Source organism: Morone saxatilis, unplaced genomic scaffold (genome assembly GCF_004916995.1).
Source record: "Morone saxatilis isolate NCDOM2014 unplaced genomic scaffold, NCSU_SB_2.0 Contig0, whole genome shotgun sequence".
In the NCBI taxonomy this organism is placed as follows: domain Eukaryota; kingdom Metazoa; phylum Chordata; class Actinopteri; family Moronidae; genus Morone; species Morone saxatilis.
In genome coordinates this window covers 6,484,732-6,504,339 of record NW_023339650.1, presented here as the reverse complement: position 1 = coordinate 6,504,339, position 19,608 = coordinate 6,484,732, and the positions used below count along the sequence as shown (strand labels likewise).

At 38.7% G+C, this 19,608-nt stretch overlaps 1 protein-coding gene across 1 annotated transcript in view; it reads left to right on the top strand.

Moving 5' to 3' along the window:
* The window catches only part of LOC118321941 (guanine nucleotide exchange factor VAV3), a gene marked incomplete in the record, with an annotated part of 89,966 nt that overhangs the window by 40,809 nt on the left and 29,549 nt on the right, over positions 1-19,608 (top strand). Inside the window, 12 exon segments of the mRNA XM_035653517.1 lie at positions 779-887; positions 2,171-2,272; positions 3,923-3,991; positions 4,535-4,638; positions 4,848-4,947; positions 5,294-5,389; positions 8,699-8,767; positions 9,965-10,051; positions 10,144-10,229; positions 10,993-11,125; positions 14,975-15,084; positions 18,379-18,480. Coding sequence (XP_035509410.1) covers positions 779-887; positions 2,171-2,272; positions 3,923-3,991; positions 4,535-4,638; positions 4,848-4,947; positions 5,294-5,389; positions 8,699-8,767; positions 9,965-10,051; positions 10,144-10,229; positions 10,993-11,125; positions 14,975-15,084; positions 18,379-18,480 — 1,167 coding nt within the window.

Sequence of the window (19,608 nt, the reverse complement as noted above, 5' to 3'; positions counted from 1 at the left end):
ATACAAATAAAATTGAATTTAATAGAATTTAATTGAAATCTACATATGATTATGCTGTCTTAATACATAAATAAACATATGGATCATTTGACAGTATTTTCTATTATCAGTTATATCTTGGCCAGTCTATCAAAACCTTTAAGTTTTAATGTTACTGGTTGTGGTTCAGATGCATCTTGTCAGGCTTGTGTGCTGGGGTCCATTTTCCCCCATGCCTACCAAGTCCCAGCTTCCCTCACCCCTCACCTCACCCTCTATTCTTCAATATAATATACCTGCACACGTACAAGTCTTAGTCCTTTACATACAGTGTGTAGAAGTATCTCTTTGACAGTTTCTTCCTCGTGTTTCTTTCCTCTTGAGGACATTTGGTTCTAAGGTACATATATAAAAAGGACAAGAACACACACACAAGCACTGAGCCATGTCATGTTAGCCCAGTTGCTAAGGTACAGTAATTGGCTCAGATGTGAGCAGTCAGAACAGGCCTGTGGCGTCACACATAAAAGTCTTCGCCTGTGTGTGTGTGTGTGTGTGCGTGTGAGTGTTTCTGAGCCACTTTCACAGCCATGGATTAAGTTCTGTGCCTGACTAACAAGATTTGTAGTATACTATTTAATTCCACTTCTGTAAAACCAGAATGGTGTGTGTTTTTGTGTGACCCTTTCATGTGGTTGTCATGAGGAGTGAAAACCATTACCCACTCACAGAAAAACGGATCAAACAGCAGTGTGATGTAATGTAATGTCAGTACCATATTCTGTCATGTGTCCTGCAGTGAGAAGGGAGTGGAGGATGAGGAGGACCTGTATGACTGCGTGTATGATGATGAAGATGGAGGAGAAATCTATGAGGACCTGATGAAGACAGAAGCCATTCCTCCTCCGGTCAGTCCAGCTCTCTTTAACTACACTCACATCTTTACTAGGCCTCATTAGTACGGGTGAGAAGATTGATACCACTCTCATGTATGTTAACAAAATATGAATCTTGCAGCTGATTAGCTTAGCCTAGCATAAAGGCTGGAAGCTACTATGACTGTAAGAAGAGATCTGCCTACCAGCGCCTCCAAAACTCACCAATTAACACAATACAGTTGTCTTGTTAGTTTACTAGTGTTCAAAAACTGAAGTGTAAAAGTGACAGTGGTTTTACGGGGGGTTATGCAGGACTATTTCCTGGCCGGGTGCAGTGACTTCCTGGAGTCATGTCATCCCTGTGAATTTGCAGGCAACAAGTGGAGGTAAAACCCCATAAAACTGCAACTTGTTGTTTTTACTCTTTAGTTTTTGTCCATCATTAAGAATGAAAGGGGAAGCAACTACTAAAAAAGTGAAATCAAGGTCAGCACAATAGCATTAGCAAACTCTTGTTTCTTTATTTACATAAATCCCATTCCTTTAACCTAGTTTCACTTCATATTTTCCCCCGAGACATCCACACACCCCCTGCTGTGGCTCTATGCCCCAACAGTTTGAGAACCTCTATAGTAGCAGATACCTTTTAACAGAGTCAGACGAGCTTTTCCTGTCTTGTCTTTGTGCTGGCTGTAGCTTTATATTTGGCATAAAAGCTTTATCTTGGCATTAAAGTCCAGAAAACTCTTTCTTACTGCCGCTTAATGGAGCTTTAAGGTACAAACTTGGTGAAGTTTAACTATTTTAGTGGAAGTGAACAGAAATGAAGAAAGCAGTATCAACATTGATATTCAAGGTGTGTGAGTCTGTGCGCCTTAGAAAATAATTTGTCTGTTTTACAGTTCAGATTAAGCATATAATTTGATTTAGGCTTACACTTGTAAATTTCAGTTTTAATGTTTATTTCACATACACTGTAAATCCCCTTTTGATATTTTATCTGTTTTTGGTCCAAATTGATATTATTTCTCCATTCCGTGCACTATTGAAATGTGCACAGAATGTTGTAACTTAGGGATTTATGAAGTTAATTGTATTTGTAGTCACCTATAAAAAATAATTTGTTCAATACAAAGTGATGATACCTTACACTCTATCATAATTGGCAGACAGTCTAGCTAGCATGTGAGAATCTCTGACCTTGCTCAAAGGGTTGTACAGACTACATCTGCTCAAAGACTCAACAGTTTGTCAGCCCACAGCGCTGACACATAGTAACAGTCCTCTGTGTGTGTGTGTGTGTGTGTGTGTAGGCGTTCCAGAAACAGGCAGAGACTGACATCAGGAGCTGCTGTTTAACAGAAATCAAGCAGACAGAAGAGAAATACACTGAGACCCTGGAGTCTATAGAGAAGGTACTGACTTGTTAAGTAACTTCTCATTGTCAAGGACACAATCATATTACTTTATAATGACATTGTGGTTAAAAATACAATGTTTTGTGCTGGACATTTTGCTGTGTTCTTCTATACTATACACAATGTATGCAGTCGTCTTTGTGCTGTTATCTACTGGTGTCACATGGAAACATGCACAAGTACAAGAGTTTAGATTTTTAGTTTTTTTTTTAAAAGTCACGTGTAAAGCCAAGTGTGGGGTTTGTTTGTTCAATCTTACAAATGATGCTGGTTAGTGTTTCCCAACCTAGTAAAGCAGTGTCTGCATGCGGCTCCTCTTCATAGGCTGAGTATTTTTTATTAGTTTTGAGAAGTTCAACTAAAGTAATTTTCTCCTCTAAACTTTTCAGATTATTTAATTTCAATAAATGTTTACGGCCTGAAGGAGCTATTCAGTATCTTGCATGGAAGAAAAGGCAAAAAAATCTAAATTAGAGTAGCAGAACAATATTTTCCTCTTTCCTGTCACATTAATAAACACACACCCCCTCAGATTCATCTCCTTCCCACTGAGAGAAACACTGGCCTAGATCATCAGCCTTGAGATGATTGAACTAGATAGAGCACGTAGGTCCTCTGTAGTTTTCAAACTGCAGTAAATTGATTGAATTGGTAAAAAAAAACCTCCAAGGAACAAGTGAAAACTATTCTAATAAAGAAAAAATGTATTCATATTTGTTTTCCCCGCTCAGACAGACCCAAATATATCTAAACTGAGGACAGAGTTAGTTTGAGTGACAATCAGTACATTGCCAATATCAGTATCAGAAATAATACAAATTAACAATGACATAAACTGAAAAGTCTCTAAATTGATGTAAGCCCAAATTCAACTGCATTGGTAAAGCATGAAAGCAAAGTTAACTTTGTTAGGGTGAAATAGTCCCACTCCACTGGTTTCATGCTGTAAAAGGATGACAAGAGCACTAGAAATCAATTTGCCCTCCTTATCACTTGCAATATGAGAAGCTGACTGACTGTAATTACCTGTTTTTGGGGTATAATGGAAAAAAATAATGAGTTTTGTAACAAATGTGTACTCCCAGAGAGAAATGAGTGAAAGAATATGTTTTTTATTTTTGAAATTAGTAGTGGGTAATGAATAATCCCAACACTGCTTGACACAAACTGCTCTAAAAGGCCAAAACTATGAGAAAAGCCCTTTTGTGGTGGATGTTTTCCACCTTACCCTGCACTTTTGCTGGACTGTGGGAGGCCAGCCGTCTCTTACCCCCCAGCCACAGCTACTTGTCTTCTCCCTCTTGTGTACGTTCACGTCTGGAAAAAGACCTTGCCAGATTTCCCAGCGGAGTATCTCAGTAGATGACTTTCGATATGAAGTGGATGGTGGAGTTTAGTTTTCGCTCGCCTGCTCCTTTGAGATGTAGAGGTGACTATGCGGCGGGAGTTTTCTGAGAGGAAATCATTAAATTGCAAACTCTGAAAATGAGATTATTGTCGTGACCCAGACAGTCCTCCTTGTTTTTGCTGACTACAGCTCTTTGCAACTTGGCCCCATAATATAATAGCTTCTCACAAAATGACTTTCCCACTCTTACTCTAGAGGGGACGAGCTTCATTCTCTTGCTTTCTCTCTCTCCGCTGCAGCACTTTATGACCCCCCTCAACATGTTTTTATCCATGGCCGAGATGGAAAAGATGTTTGTGAATGTCCCGGTAAGTCATTGTCTTTACTTTTACACTTTACAGTGCAATAATCCAACTGGGTGGTCAACTCGGGGTCACAAAATTCTTTACTGGAGGGCACTTTTCACTCAAGACATTTCATTTCATGTCACAGTAGGAAAAGCACAGGTGTTTTATTTGAAAAACAGCTGTTCATTTAGTATTAAATGTGTATAAAAATACACTGAAATTAGTAGCAAGAGTGAGAGAGTCTTTAGCCATACTAGCGGCTCTGTGAGGCTCTACTTTTAGACACTTGCTTTGAGCTAATGCTAAAGCAGTGCTAATTAGCGCTAAACACAAAGTACAACCAAGGCTGATGGGAATGTCAAGTAATTTGTCATAAACCAAGTTCAAGTTTTTTTTTTTTCAACTTTGAAAACAGGTAAAATTTACAGTTCAAAAAAATATTTTTTTCCACCTGGGAAAACAGAAAACCAAAAATAATCCACAGATTAACTGATAATGAAAATAATCATTGGTTGCAGCCCTAAATGCATTAAAGGATCTTTGCTGTGCTTTGCTGTGTTTCAGGATCTGGTTAAAGTTCACAAATGTTTACTGGTGGAAATCCAAGACTCAGTTCTCCACAGAAGTGCCCAGAACCTTTACCAGATCTTCATCACTTACAAAGAGAGGTACACTGTGGACTTTGTAACCTCTTACAATAGGTTCGGTGACTACAAGAAATGATGGAATAAGGAATAATGTGTCAGTCAGCTCTGTTTCTTTATTTAAGTATTACTTAGGTTTTACACCTAACTCATTAAAAAGGCCTTCACAGTCTTACACAGTCCAAAAGACACTGCTTCCTCTCCAATGCTCTTGCTGTGTCTTCATGTCCCAGGTTGTTGATCTATGGGAAGTATTGCAGCCATGTGGAAACAGCCATCGCTACTCTGGATTACATCTGCAAAGAAAGAGAGGACGTACGCATGAAGCTGGAGGTAAAACCTTTTTAGTGTCGGTAAATGATTGGTTGGAGCCACAGTGACAACTTTACATTCTTCAACATCTCTGAATGGTCAGAGAATGCCCTCAAGTGTGTACCTTAGGCATTGCAGGTGATGATACCTTGACTGACAGCATAAATGATTGTAAAGTTTTCTATTAAGCTCTAATCGCTTGTTGCTTGAGACTCTTAAAAAGTTAAACCAAGCTCTTTTTTGATTGGGCTCCTCTCAAAATCTTTGATAAACACTGCACTGTCACCATCTGGTTTTCATTGTAGAATCTACATATATAATTTAGAGGATAATCTACTGATTGACTTTCTTTGTTGTCTTCTCACAGGAATGTTCAAAGAGAGCCAACTACGGCAAGTTCACACTGAGGGATCTGCTCGTGGTTCCTATGCAACGAGTCCTGAAGTATCACCTCCTCCTGCAGGTACAGTCCTCCAATCTATCTTCTGTTTCTGTTCTACTGTAGTGATAAAGTCAGCATGTCTTCATAGTGTAAAACAATAGCCTTCCAATTCGTACTGCGAATGTTGGAAAAGCAGGTAACTCAGATAGGTATGGATTTGTTTCTCTGGAGTCTGTCTTTTCATCTGTAAACACACACAGGGCATGTTTTATTTATAGCAACATAACTTTATGTACATATCGTTCAGGAAGAAATTGAGGAAAACTGTTGAAAGTGCTGATGTGGGGCTTTGTTTATAGACCATGACATTGTTATGAAAGAATTTTTTAAAACTTTGAATTATAACTATTTCCAGAGATTTACAATGGCATGTGAAGACTTTCAGTGGGAAGAGGCACTTTACTTCTAAATAGGCTGGTATAATAGGATTATGTCTTTCATTTTTGTCATCTGTATAAAAAGTAAAACAATATATTTTCAAACTTGAACTGTTACGTAGTAATAGTTTTAGTTATTATCACTGAAGATTTGTGTGTGTGTGTCTGTTGTATTTTAGGTTTCTGTCAGCGTTATACTTTGTTAAATTGACAAAATAATAAGTCAAACTTGTAGTTGTGTGTGTTTGTGGGGTAAGGACAGTTTAAAGGCTGCTGTACAAAAACTAAAATTAATACATAGTCTGCAAAGATTAACCAAAATTAACATTGGCATCAGATTAATACAGATGTGCCAACGTCATCTCCTGGTTTTGCTGCATGTTCTTGGTGAAAACAGAAATATTAGCATATGGCAATCACTTATGTCCAATAACATTAGAAAATTAAAGAATTACCTACTTTGCTAGACATGTATGCATGGTATTATTTGTCTTCCACAACTAATTATGCACAACGTTGCAGTGATGCTTCATTTAATACAAATTAATACAAATTTGGAGGTGCTTTTATTTTCGCTAGATTGAAAATATTTTACTTTTTACTCCACTACATAAATTGGACAGCTTTAGTTATTAGTTACTTACTGCATTATATATGTATAGTAATACAATGCTTTGAAATGGGTGATTAAGCATAATGAGTACTTTTACTTCTGATACTTTAAGTATATTTTGCTGTTAATTCTTATTTCCTCTTCACTTAAGTAAAACTTTGAAAGCAGGGTTGTTGTTTTTTTTTTTTACTTATAATGGAATCTTAAGTAGAGGATCTCAGGACTACTTTTCTAATACTTTTCTATCACCATATATTTTCATCACAACTCTTAACAGCTGTATATAATGTCCTTCACTGTCATTGTAAGCGATCAGAGGACAGAAACTTCAAGTTAAAAGTCTTCACTGACTTTATAATGACTGTCTGTCAGAGTGACAGAGGCCCATCTGTGAGGATTTGACTCTCTTTATGAGAGAGAGGGCTCGCTGTCACTAGGTGGTGCTGTTGGTCATGTTTCCTTCTCCTCCTCTGCCGTCGTCCTTCAGGCTCCTGTCGTCTATTTCTGTAGCCTCTTTATGACGCTCAGTCTGAAATGACCTGCACATAATTGTCATCTGATCGAGACAATCAAGAGAGAGAAAATAGATTGATTGAACTGAAAGAGAAAGAAGCAGACAGAGCAAGACAAACAACTAAAGAGAGACAGGCAGAGAGGTGAAGTATTTTTGAAGTGGTTTGTGGAGAGTGAGGGTGTGGAAACCCAGGACAAAGTCAGTGAGAAGTTATCGACATGTCACTGACGGTAGATGTAAATGATTTTTAAATAGAACAAATATGCTTACTTTAGGAGTAAACAATACGTATATGTGTGTGTATCAGTATGTGTGCGAGCATGTCCTTTTAGTCTACACACACTATATACAATTCTCCCACAGGGTAAGTCAGCAAGGTTGAAGGTGTTCTGTGTTTAATGCACATGTGGGTTTGCTGATGTACAGTACATTAATGAAAAGAGAAGCAGCAGCTTTTTTTCTGGTGAAAAGATGTACAATTAGCTATTCAGTTGCTTCCATACTGTAGCCATATACCTATTTGTGAGGCACATAATTTGCAGTATTCATTCTAGATTACAGGGATTCAGTGCATTTAATATGAGTATCAGAGGGTTCATTTCCTTCACTAATGACTGACACACGTGTTGTCTGCACTCTTCAATGAATCCAGAACAATTTGTCAGACCAATAATACATAGTAGAGGACATGCATTTTGTATTCTTTCACATTAAAGTGTTCATATATAGTTTCTCAGCTTTTACTTGTTACCTTCAGAAATGAGCTGATTCCACAAGCGTTTTTAATAAAAAGCCCCAGAATAGGCTCTCTGAAACCCCTCACCCTCCTCCTGTTTACGTGCAACACAAATGGCCAACCAAAAGAGAAGAAAACCTGTAGGAACAAAGTGATTGCGTTGTGTCAACATGGACCGAGATCCCTGTGGAACAGCCGGGTAATAGCAGGCTGCACTGAATAAAGCATCCACTGAGTTACTTTCCCACATGGCGACAGCCAGAATCTGTACAACTAATGTCTTGTCACTTCCCCTCGTTCCCCGAGTTCCTCTCTCTTGCCGTTTCTTTCTTTCTCTCTTTTTTTGTCATTAATCTTTCTCTCTTTCTTCCTCACTGCCTCCGCTCGTCATTTCTCTTCCTCCCCTGAACACATCACGACACGATTCCTTCAATGAGTCCATCATGTATGGTCCTGGCTATCAATGTGACCACTCCCTTCCTCTGTATCTCTGGAGGTGTGGAGGTGGGAGCAGGGCTTGATAAATAGGACTCTGCCGTCTTGCTACTGATAATAATGCCCAGGTTGAGCTTGACTGACACCAGGGATTTGAGCAGTGCCAAGCAGACATATATATCTCCCTTAGCGGCTCAGTGTGTGTGTGTGTGTGTGGACACAGTTTGTATGGGCCTGTATGAAGGACATGCATGGCATCCTTCCTTATCCTCCACTGCTGAGGTCTAGATGTCTTGTTTACGCTGCAGCCAGGCAGAGGCAAGCAATTTTAGATACACACGTGCACACACATAAGCCTGCAATACATGAGTGCACACACACACACACACATACACACACACATCTGATTTATTTCAAGGCAGGATTTTATATAGCAGTAACCTTTTTCATTTCCTATCAAGAGTGAAAGCATTGTGTTCTCATGTGTAGGATGTGGCCTTAGTGTATGTAGTGCAACTGGATAACAATATTCATGAATATAACATTAAATATTTCTTTCATGAGCCTAGGCTCACTGTAATTTTCTGAAAGAGGTATTATCCTAGGACACTTGCTTACACCTCTTTTGTGTGTGTGGTTTATTTCTGTCCAATAGGAGTTGGTGAAACACACTCATGATGCCGCGGAGAAGACCAATTTGCGGATGGCATTGGATGCCATGAAGGTACATCATCGGTTTATCCAGTTTATTTTTCCGCACACTCTAATCCCAGCATGCACCGAGTGGCAGGTCCATCCCAAGCTAAATACACAAACATATTCACAGCCACTCTTGGTTTCATGTCCAAAGTATTTTTCTCTAATGTTACATATATAAAAAAACACCTTTGTTATTATTGATTGGCTCAACAGAAAAAAAAGAAAAGAAAAAAAAAACAGCAAATTTTCTTCATTAGGACTGTGTGGGTTTGGTTTCATCAAATTTGATTGACAGTGGACTGTCAACTCAGCAAACAACCCCACAACGAGAGCAACACAGGTATATATAGAAAAAAATATAGAGATATAGAAATCTCTCAAGTAAAATAACAAAAACAGTTGCCAGTGTCTGAATTCTTTCCAAAAAGGACGGAAGACTGGCATTACAGCAATGAGTCCTTGCAATATATTACACATCATAATTCAATGAAGTCTGGTTGAAAGTGAACAATGCTGAATATGGTTACCAGTATTATTTTGGCCCACATTCACCATGGTATTAATTACTTAGGATTGCCTTGATGACGTCAGATTTCATTTCATATATCCAAACATTCAAATCATTTATAGGACCCCATCAAATATAGTAAGAAGTTAATTGAGAAAATTGTTTTTTAGGGCCATTAAATGGATGCATTATTGTTTTGTGGATTGTTGGTTAACTTAATACCAAGGTACTTCCTTCATTTAGGCATTGTTTATCATTAACCATGTCTCAGCCTGCTATGAACGCTTGTGTGGGCTCACAAGCTACCACGTTCATGTCTGAAAAGAAATATTACACTTCATTGCAAGTCATTGCACAACTTTTGACTACACATAAATAAATGAGTCTTCCACTGAATGCATCATTTATAACTCCTGCTTATTTTGTAACACTCAAGGGCTGTCCAATTGAAAGCTGAGAGTCCTGTCCCTAGTCAAGTCAAGTTTATTTGTAAAGCCGAGGATCGCATACAGTCTCTCATTGGAGTTTACAAGCCCACATCAACAATGGTTACTTTTGAAGAAAAAAGAAAATACGTAGCACATAAAAGGAAAAAGGGAGACCTCAGAAAGTGCGAATTGCTGAGGTGCTACACTGTACTAGCTATTAAAATGTTTAGTCTGAATGAAGCTAAATTCAAAAGAGATGCTTTATTGTTTTCTGATTTGTCTGCAGGACTTGGCTCAGTATGTTAATGAAGTCAAGAGGGATAATGAGACGTTGCGAGAAATAGATCAGTATCAGAGATCCATCGAAAACCTGGTAAGCCACCTGTTTCTTCCAAATAACTGATCTTAACCTCATGGTACTTTGTAAATGTTTTATTCCTGTCACCTTTCTTTCTTTTTCCTTAGAACCAGCCTCTGAGTAACTACGGGAGACCCAAAGGTGACGGGGAGGTACGGGTGGCCTCTGTGGACAAACGGGCTAAACAAGACAGGTGAGATGTCAGGTTGACGCGGCGGTTGGCTCAAACACTGATTGACTGATTGCAGCTTAACTAGAGTCAGGTACAGTGGTTGGAAAACTGCCAGAGTTTATATTGCTTTAAGCCAAAGTGCTGCTAGAAACTCAACCTGCGTGCCTTGTAAGTTAAGAACAAAATCAAGTGACCAGTAATTGCTGGTGAATGACACCACAATCAATAAATACATGGTGCATGTCACATTTTTGGCATTCAGCCAATGCGAATGTCCTGAAGGATCCTAGCCAGTAATACGTTTTGTAGCTTATTTTTTCTCTCACCTGTACAATAAACTACTTCTACAAACACATTTGTGTGTCCGGTACAATTCCATCTTTTTTTAAAGCCACAGTATGCAGTTAGGGTTAGTCCTACCCTTCTTCTGTACACTTGTCACCTACCGTGATTAGCTGTCTACTGTCTTAAAACAACAGGTAGTTATAGTTTCAGTTTGAGGTCATCCATATCTGTAGGGCTATCACAGCGACTGGAGAGGCAGACACACACAGAATATGCTCAAACACAGGTCCCAAACTTTGTTTAAACTTAAGTTTCAGGTAAGAAGGTATTTAGTTATGACCACACTTAGGGCTGATAATATATAATAAATCATATGTATTACTTTTATTATTTCAGGAATAGTGCATATTTCAGCTTGAAGTTACAGAGAATACAGTGGACAGATGAACAGGAAAATATCAACTCGTGCATCAAGGTTGATTTACTCTTTAAACCACAGGCACATCTTTGTGTTCGATGCGGCGGTGATCATATGTAAGCGTCGAGGGGACAACTACGAGATGAGAGAGGTGATCGACCTGCAACTCTTCAAGATCACCAACAACCCCACGTCGGACAAGGAGAACCGAAAGGTCTGCACACACACACGGATATGGTTTCTATTGAGACTCAGCCCTGTTGTTTTATTGCACTGTAGCATCCTATGCTGACTCTGGCCATTTTTTCCTTCTTGACAAGAATAGATATTTGGAGAAAAATGATTTTAGTGGCGACAGCAATCACCATGAGGCTGTCAACAGAATTTTTTTTTTACGGCAGACATTTTGACTTTAAAGCACCAGGGCAACTGGCAGCATTAATGATGGCTCTGTTTTCTGGGCATCTTCATAGACATGGCTGCATTATATTTAACTGTTTCTGAAGCCACTATTAATTAATGTTATTTATCAAACCTGTGTAAATGTCCACTGTAAGAAATGTATGAGTGACTGGCAGCAGTGTTTGGAACACCTGCCTGTACACCATGAGCTGTAAAAACAGGCAGAATCAGACAGGAATCACACATTTGGGATAGTCTTAAAAGATTTTCACAGCTGTATCACTGAATTTTACAGATGTACGACATCAGAGAAATAAATAACACTACAGTATTCAATCAGAAAAAGAAAAAAAATTCACAACTTTGGGTGGTGGAACTGTTGTATTGTATTGTATTGTACAACATGGCCAGGTTTGATCCCCCCCAGACTGCACATGAGTAGGTCTCCCAAGTGATTTCTTCCTCCTTGGCATGTACTTTGGCAGATACATGTTTTTCAAGTTTCAGATCTGGCCATCACCTTGGAAAAGATATTGGCACGTCCTTCAGTCATTTCAGATTTTTTTCTTTTCTGTTTTTTGGCAGCAACACTCTCTCTTTGTGAACATTTCTCTTTCGGTAACCCACTTCCACTTTTGGTGAGGACACAGTGATGATTTGCATCAGACATGCAGAAAGAATTAGCCTCAATTAAATCAGTCAGAAAGAAATGTAGCAGGTAGCTTCTTTCTGCCAGGCTTGCACACCACATTTATTGGTCATATTTGCAAAAAAATATCGAAGCATGTTTTTCTTCTTTATTGTGCTTCACACTAAAATGAGACCATTCAACAATGAAAACAAGGGCTTTGAATTTTAATCCATGAAAAAATTCCCAAGTAATTCCGGAAGCCAATTAGTTTATTTCTATACAGTTAACACTTCTTAGTCCAGATATGTCACAGCTCAGAGGAAAGCGTGACTCACACGTCTAATTTTATTGTTTTTGCTTAATAAGGAAGCTTTATTTCCTCGGGTCTGATTGGTGGCGTCATTTTGAATCCACACTGATTCAATTCTCAGTCTGAAAGAGAAAAAATGTCTTGAGCATTTAGCTTTTAATTTTATGGTGTGTTATCACCATTTTCAAAAAGCAATAACCCACTTTAAGCTGTGATTTACAGTGATTTTATAATAGCTACTGTAAAACAGCTTTTGATGACATTTAATTTCACCCGAGGCTGTATGCCATGTTCTTCCTAATAGGGGTAGAACAATATAGTGAGCATATTCTGCTTTCTACTTTCACGTTTTCTCTGTTGCTGTAATATACAGTGCAAAAATAATAGCAGCATGTACTTCTTAACATTCTGTAAAATAAAAAGAACAAAGCAAGCATCTCATATAACCACCAATCAGCTATAATGGAGGGAAGTCTTGCACTGTTGAGTCCATTATTGCCTCTTTATGACTGAGTCAGCAACACTCAGAAACCATGTTGGACTCCTGACAAACCAATTAACAGCGCTACTTCAACATAATGAGCAGCAATAACAATTTATCAGATAAACGCAGGTTCATAAAATTGAGTAAAAATCAAGTTAAGTCGCTTCTTGACAGTATTTTATAAACACCTGTACCAATCTCCACACCCCGCTGATGCCGTTTGTGCTCCGAGTCCCCTAGTGTGCTGCTAAAGTGAACTGCATGCGAAAAATGTTCTAGCTCGTAACACAGACAACAAAATAATCAACAGAAAAGAGTCTTAAATAATTTGGTGTATGCTTGTTCCAGCACATGTTTTACACTGTCTTGTTCATTTACCAGCGTAATACTTAAACAGTGTCAGTCTAGAACAGTCTGCCTCCTCCCAGATGGTGTTATCATTAAACCTCGCTTTGGGCCTGACAGCATACACACACACACACACACACACACACACACACACACACACACACACACAACACACACACACACACACACAAACCACACATACGTACACACAGTGAATACTAAGTGCCAAATGGTGAAAAATATTGCCAATCATAATGAGGAATGATATCTAAGGCGAGCCAGGAAACAATGATTTGGGCAATAATGATGTTGTAAATAGCAGACATTAGTAGGCTTAGACCCATATGGGTTTATATAGTTGTTGTTTTTTATGAAAGTTTCAGCTACCTCAGTGTCATTCACCTCTAAAATGATGGATATGATGCAGTTTGTTCGATGACAAATTTGTTATGTAAATGCCGACGATGACAGTGGCTGTCTGAGGGAAGCAGTAATAAGAACCTTCATCACAGAAGCAAAATAATCACATTTGCATGTGACATCTGGAGGTAGAGTCAGATAACCTTAAAGTCTAATCATTTCTAAAGTGATATACACAGTAGTAGAAAACATTTGTGCAACCATTGGAATTAAGCCATTTTTCATGCTAAAACTGATGATTTAATGCAAGAAGTGATAAAATGAAAGTTTCACATGCATTTCAACTGTTAGATCTGCTATAATCAATATTTGTAATTGTTTAGGTGTCACACATAGTGACGTACCGAGTTCCACTCACTGCATGAAGCATTTTAGCATCTTTCAGCTCATTGTTTTGTTTTCCAGCCTGCAACTATACTTCACATTGTATAAGTAGTGGTTGTTTCCAGCAAAGAAAATGCTCACAAATGCTGTTCTATGTCTGCTGGATGTGTAGACAGGCAGCTGTATGCTAACAAGTTAAGGAGCCATATCTACATAAAAGGTATATGTCAGAATTGTGTTGGACAGCTTGTTTCTGCTGCCTCCAAGTTACAAAAAAACCCAGCTGTTGCAGGTTTAATGTCTAAAATAAGGGTTTCACTCATGGAGAATCCTATTTTAGGGAATTTAACAAAGAAATACTTTACATTATCCGTCTAAACCTGCAATCCTTTTAAATGCTAAAGATAAGCCAAAAAAAAAAAAAAAAGAAAAGACCAAAACTGACAGAAAGACAGACAGACAAACACCTTCTCCTTCTCTTTACAAATTGGTAGCTTGAGATATCTTTGCTGAGCAGAAGTCTTGGTGTCCACTGGGAATGCCTCTGTAGAGCGCTGCTTTCCTTTTCTCTTTCCTTTCAATAGAAAAGATGAGCTTCCCTGACAGCACTGTGAGCTTGGCATGTTTCTAGCCTTCAGAGCTGAGTGCTATAAGTTCAAAACCACAACTAGGAGCCACAAAAAGTGCATCTCACAAGCATCTGTTTAGTGATGCTATCCAAAAAACAGAGGCATGTGTTGACACAGAGCCTAATAGACAAATATTTAGCCTTTGAAGTGGGTAATGGTAGATGATTACAGGCCCACTCACTACGTGGGTCTGTGCATGCTGTCTGATGCCCAGCAGTTATGTGGCACAGCTACCTCACACTCTTTTCCTCTTCTCCTTCATGTTCTTCCTTTCTGTTTTGTCTCTGTCTGTCAGTTGTGCCACCCTCCAACCCTTTCAGCCTTTGTGTTTGCTCTCCCTGAGGCTTCCCTCTTTCATTTTGCATTTCTTTGTCTCCATCTGTCTCCCTGCATCCTGTCTCCTTCAGCTCCTGCCCCCCCTCCTGCTCCATTTGTCCTTCACACAAACCCTCCATTTATTTATTCGCTGTCATTTTATTTTCTCAAATGTGTGTGTTTTTTCTCTCCCGTTGCAGTGGTCCTACGGATTCTACCTCACTCATAACCATGGCCAGAGCGGCTTTGAATTCTTCTTCAAGACCAAAGAGCTGAAAAAGAAGTGGCTGGAGCAGTTTGGCATGGCCATGTGAGTGTGTTTTGTCTGTGTGTGTGTGTGCGCGAGTGCATTCATGTGTGACAGTGTGATGAGAGCCTGTGTCTCCTTGCTTCAGCTGCATTGCATCGCAGGATCAAAGCACACACATTGCCCTTCCTGTTATTCAAGTTAGGCTACTCGATGATTTATGAGGGACACGAGACATGAAACCAGAAGCTGACTGAAAATGCACTAAAAGGGCATCATGGTTTCTTAAGCTCATAAATGAGTAGCTTTGTCAAAATAGTCGTATTTTTGGTATTTAGCACTTTATACTCAGAGAACACAATTGGTTAAATGTAATGCCAGCACCAGGTCTTTGCAGTTAAACTACATCAACCAGTCTACATCCTGAAATGGATCCAAATTCAACTACACTGACAAACTGGTGCCAAGAGTGACAAATGGAACTGTAGTATTTCACTTGAAGAGCCAAAAACAATGAACTGACTAACCCTTTAACCCTTTAATGCCAATACCTCCCCTTTTTTATTGCACAAAATTAAATGTTTTCAGTGTAAAGCCAAAGAAACCATCATGGCACAGCAAACTCCACACCAAGAATAGCAATAACTAATATCACTGAATCTGTTCAAGATGTGTCAATAGAGTGATTTCAGACTAAAATCTTCTCATATATGTGATCAGAAAAAACACATCCTGTCTATTGTATCTGATGGGGTAGACAATAAATAGACAATATCAGCAAACTTAGATGTGTTCCAATCTGCATTCAAGTACATGACAATAACACAGGCATAGTAGATCCTTTACACTATCTCATGCACAACCCCTTCTGATGATCATTCTTGTTCTTATGACAAATCAAAATCCTCCCAGTCCTCCTTTGTCGACTTTAGTTTGAGCTGAGACACCTGTTATTGGATTAAGTTATCATTATCCGCCAGTGACTGTCAAGAAATGAATTAAGATCAGTGGCACTCTCAAGCAGGTGCAAATACATTGAAAATATAGAAATAACAAACTGAGGGAAAAAAGGGAATAATGAAAAGAAAAATCTGCGAAATAACATTTTCAAGCTCCAAAGGAAAGCAACAGGCCTTAACAGGAAGTAAAGAAGAGGATGTGGCGGTTTGATGTGTGAAAACAGGGGCTTTTGGGGCTGAATTAATGAGCTACGAGAATAGAGAACCGTTGCCAGACAATCACGTTCCCAGAGCGACGCTCAATAGCCGATCCGTGAACAGTTGTTTTCTCACGTGCCGCCTTTATTTCTGAATCACACACTGTTTCCTACTTACTACTAAAATTCAGCAGCCACAACGGGTAGGTAGACACACTGATCCACAAACAGAAAGCGAGAAATTAAAGACAAACTGTTGCTTAGACAGCAGGGAGCGAGCACACTTTGAAAGTCAGAAGAAGACTGTAAATGAAGTCATACTCTATTTCTGAGTTTTAAATTCCTTAAAATTCAAGCGTCTACCTCTCAGCGCAAGTTTGGACCGAATCAAAGTTGCATCGGACAGCTTTAAAAGCATCAGTACACATGAGATGTGGAACTGGAAGAGGCCAGTCATACTCTCAAAGTCAAGCTGAAAGAAAGAGGAAGCTCAGGGGGTTTTTATTAAGGTTGTTTTTTGTTCTAAACATGCCATAGGAATGTATTCTGTATCTTTCAGTGTGATTATTTTTATGGTAAAAGTGGACCCTCTTTCTTGTCAGTGGTATGCAATTTCTAGTTAATATTAGTCTTCAGTAAAAAGTGGATATATTGGTTGACCCCCAGTACAGAGGAGAGGACACCACAGATGTTCTCTTCTCTGATAGTTTCTTCCATCTCAGCGCTGTTTGTCCTATATTCCAGAGAAGATGCTGTAGCACTTCAGTTTGACTAATTATTTTAGTTTTTTGAGAAGTAGCACCTGTGCATATTAAATAAAAAGCTTATGCAACAGTGTCATCATATCAAGCTGCCGAAAGAGTGAAAAACAGAGGAAGACCTCTTAAACTTAAAATAAACAGGCCTTTGTGCTACAGGCAAACTTGAGCTCTTTCTCTTTCTCTCTCTCACACACACGCACATGCATCCATATCCCAAGGGGCCAAGAACACTTCTGTGTTCACTTCAAGCAGACCTTGTCTGTCTACTTGCAATTCTCTCCTTCCCACTTCAAAGAACTGTATCAGTGAAATGTTACTGTTGCCATGGAAGAGAGTTTGTTGGCTGCAATTATAAGTGAAAACTTTTATTTCGCTATGAAATTGACGGTTTCATCAAAGACCAAAGCTGCTGGTAAACTGTAACAAAATGGACAACAAGCACAAACGCATTTTCATTTATTGATTTGGGCCCATTTGCAACTTCTTGCACAACTTACAACTCTTCCATTATTTTTTTGAGAGGTGTTCAGGGGCACTTACAGTAGTTACAGAACAGTACATATTAGTAGTACAATATTGTCAATGTTCACCTGTATGTGCTAATAGGAGCTTTAAATGCTGGTTGTGAATATTCTTTATTGTGAACCCCAGATATTGAGACCGTCGTGTAATGCTTTTTTATTTAGTATCACAAGTCACATTATCATCATGTAGTAATGCAGAGACATAAACAGAGACTACATTGAAAAACTCAGTGGTGCATTCAAAGGCACTCCAACACTTGCGATTTAGCTGACACGGATCTGATTTTCCCACATCGTTTAGCAAGCCCATCAAAATTAAAACATGTGACGCAAATCTTCTCCACTACACAAAGCTTTATTCCCTAAACTTGGTGATATTAAATATACCAAACATAATCTTTTTGTTCGATTACTAAGTCATATTTGCACTTAATGAATACATAATTTTTGATGAGAAATGTAGATCGCCATAAATATGTGTATAATATTAACATTTTTCAGAATATTCTTTAGCAAATACAATCATTCTTCTTAACCTGTCAGTGAGTAAAATAATATACTAAGAAGATGGTTATAATATTATATGTTTTATATTTATGGTCCTTTATATATGGGGAGGATAATGTTCATGTGTATATTTAGTATCTACAGTGATCTATAAGTCACATGACTGATCAATGGATCAAAGTGAACTATAATTTGCAGAAATTACACGCAAAATAGGACAACAGTCCTATGTAAAACCAACAGTCTGGTTCTTGGTGTTTGGTTCCAGGTTTGAAGGGAGGTTGGTAGGTTTACCTTACTTGGTCAGACATTACATTACATTTCAGAGGTACTTCAGTGATTACTCTAGAATCACCAGTTCATATCGTACATTTTTCATGGATCTAATGTTTGTCTGCGTCTTGTTTAGATCCAACATTCGTCCTGAGAATGCCACCAACAACTTCCATGAGTTTCATATGCACACCTTTGAAAGGATTACCTCCTGCAACTCCTGCCACATGCTGCTGAGGTGAGAGGCCAGTTATTATTCACACACACGCACGCTTACACACACACACACAGTGGAAGCAGCAAAAAAATCTCTTCAAGGCTATCGTCAAGCATAAAGGCTGAGGACAAGACGTGGACCCTTTCCCTTCAAACAACTGTCAGGACTCCTTTGAAAGGCCTCCACTCCTCCTATTCCTCTCCAGTGTACCCTAACAATCTATTCGTCACTTTCCCTTTTACTCCTCTCTTCCTTTGCACATGTGCCTTCGTTACACAAAGTTTCTTTTGAATTTCCTGAATGGTATCGGCACCCAGAGGACTGCGCCTCATGGTTTTTCTCACATCGGGAACGACTGAGTGGTTTCACCTACTGAGGACGGGAAAGAAAAATGTCTGTCACACTTCAGCACTTCTTCAAGGCGATGGATGGGGAAAGGGGACAAGGTTATTGCACTGTGAATATACAGAGCCGGGTCCTGAATTCACCAACATTTTTCACAGGATAAGATATGAGAAAAACAAGAATAATGCAGGGAAGGTCTCAAGAAGCATCTGATGGGCAGTGTTTCATTATTTTCTTATGGATTTTGCTATTTTGTTGATGATTTCTCAAGTTTTTTTCTTAAATAATGGTTGGTCCTTTGGACTGTCTCATTATGACTATTGTCCTAGAGCTCTCTGTTTGCAGTACCTGTTGAAGAACATTTGATTAACTTGTGAAGGCACAAGAGATATCAAATTACTTTAAGAATTGTGAGTCTAATGAGTCAAGTGTTATGTGATTTTAAGAGGTATATGACCTTTTTTAAACCTTAAGCAAAAAGGAATTTGCAAATCTCACTGTTCTTAGTGTATGTCTTAGAAGGAAGTTATGAAAACACCAGATCTTCTACGTCTAATCTAATCTAATATCCAGTGTATTATACTAGTATTAAAATTAAACGCATTCAGAAGGTAGTGCTTTATGAAGAGCTTTGGCCTAGTTTAGGCATTGTGTCATTAATCAGAAAACACCATGCATAGAATTATTCAGTAAAGTGTCTTGTAGAAATGTTCTCTTAAGTCTTAATTTGAATCTCAGGCAATGGAGGAGAAATGTGAAGGTTTCATACGCGTGGTGTCTTGTTGGTTTAAATTCACATGTTCA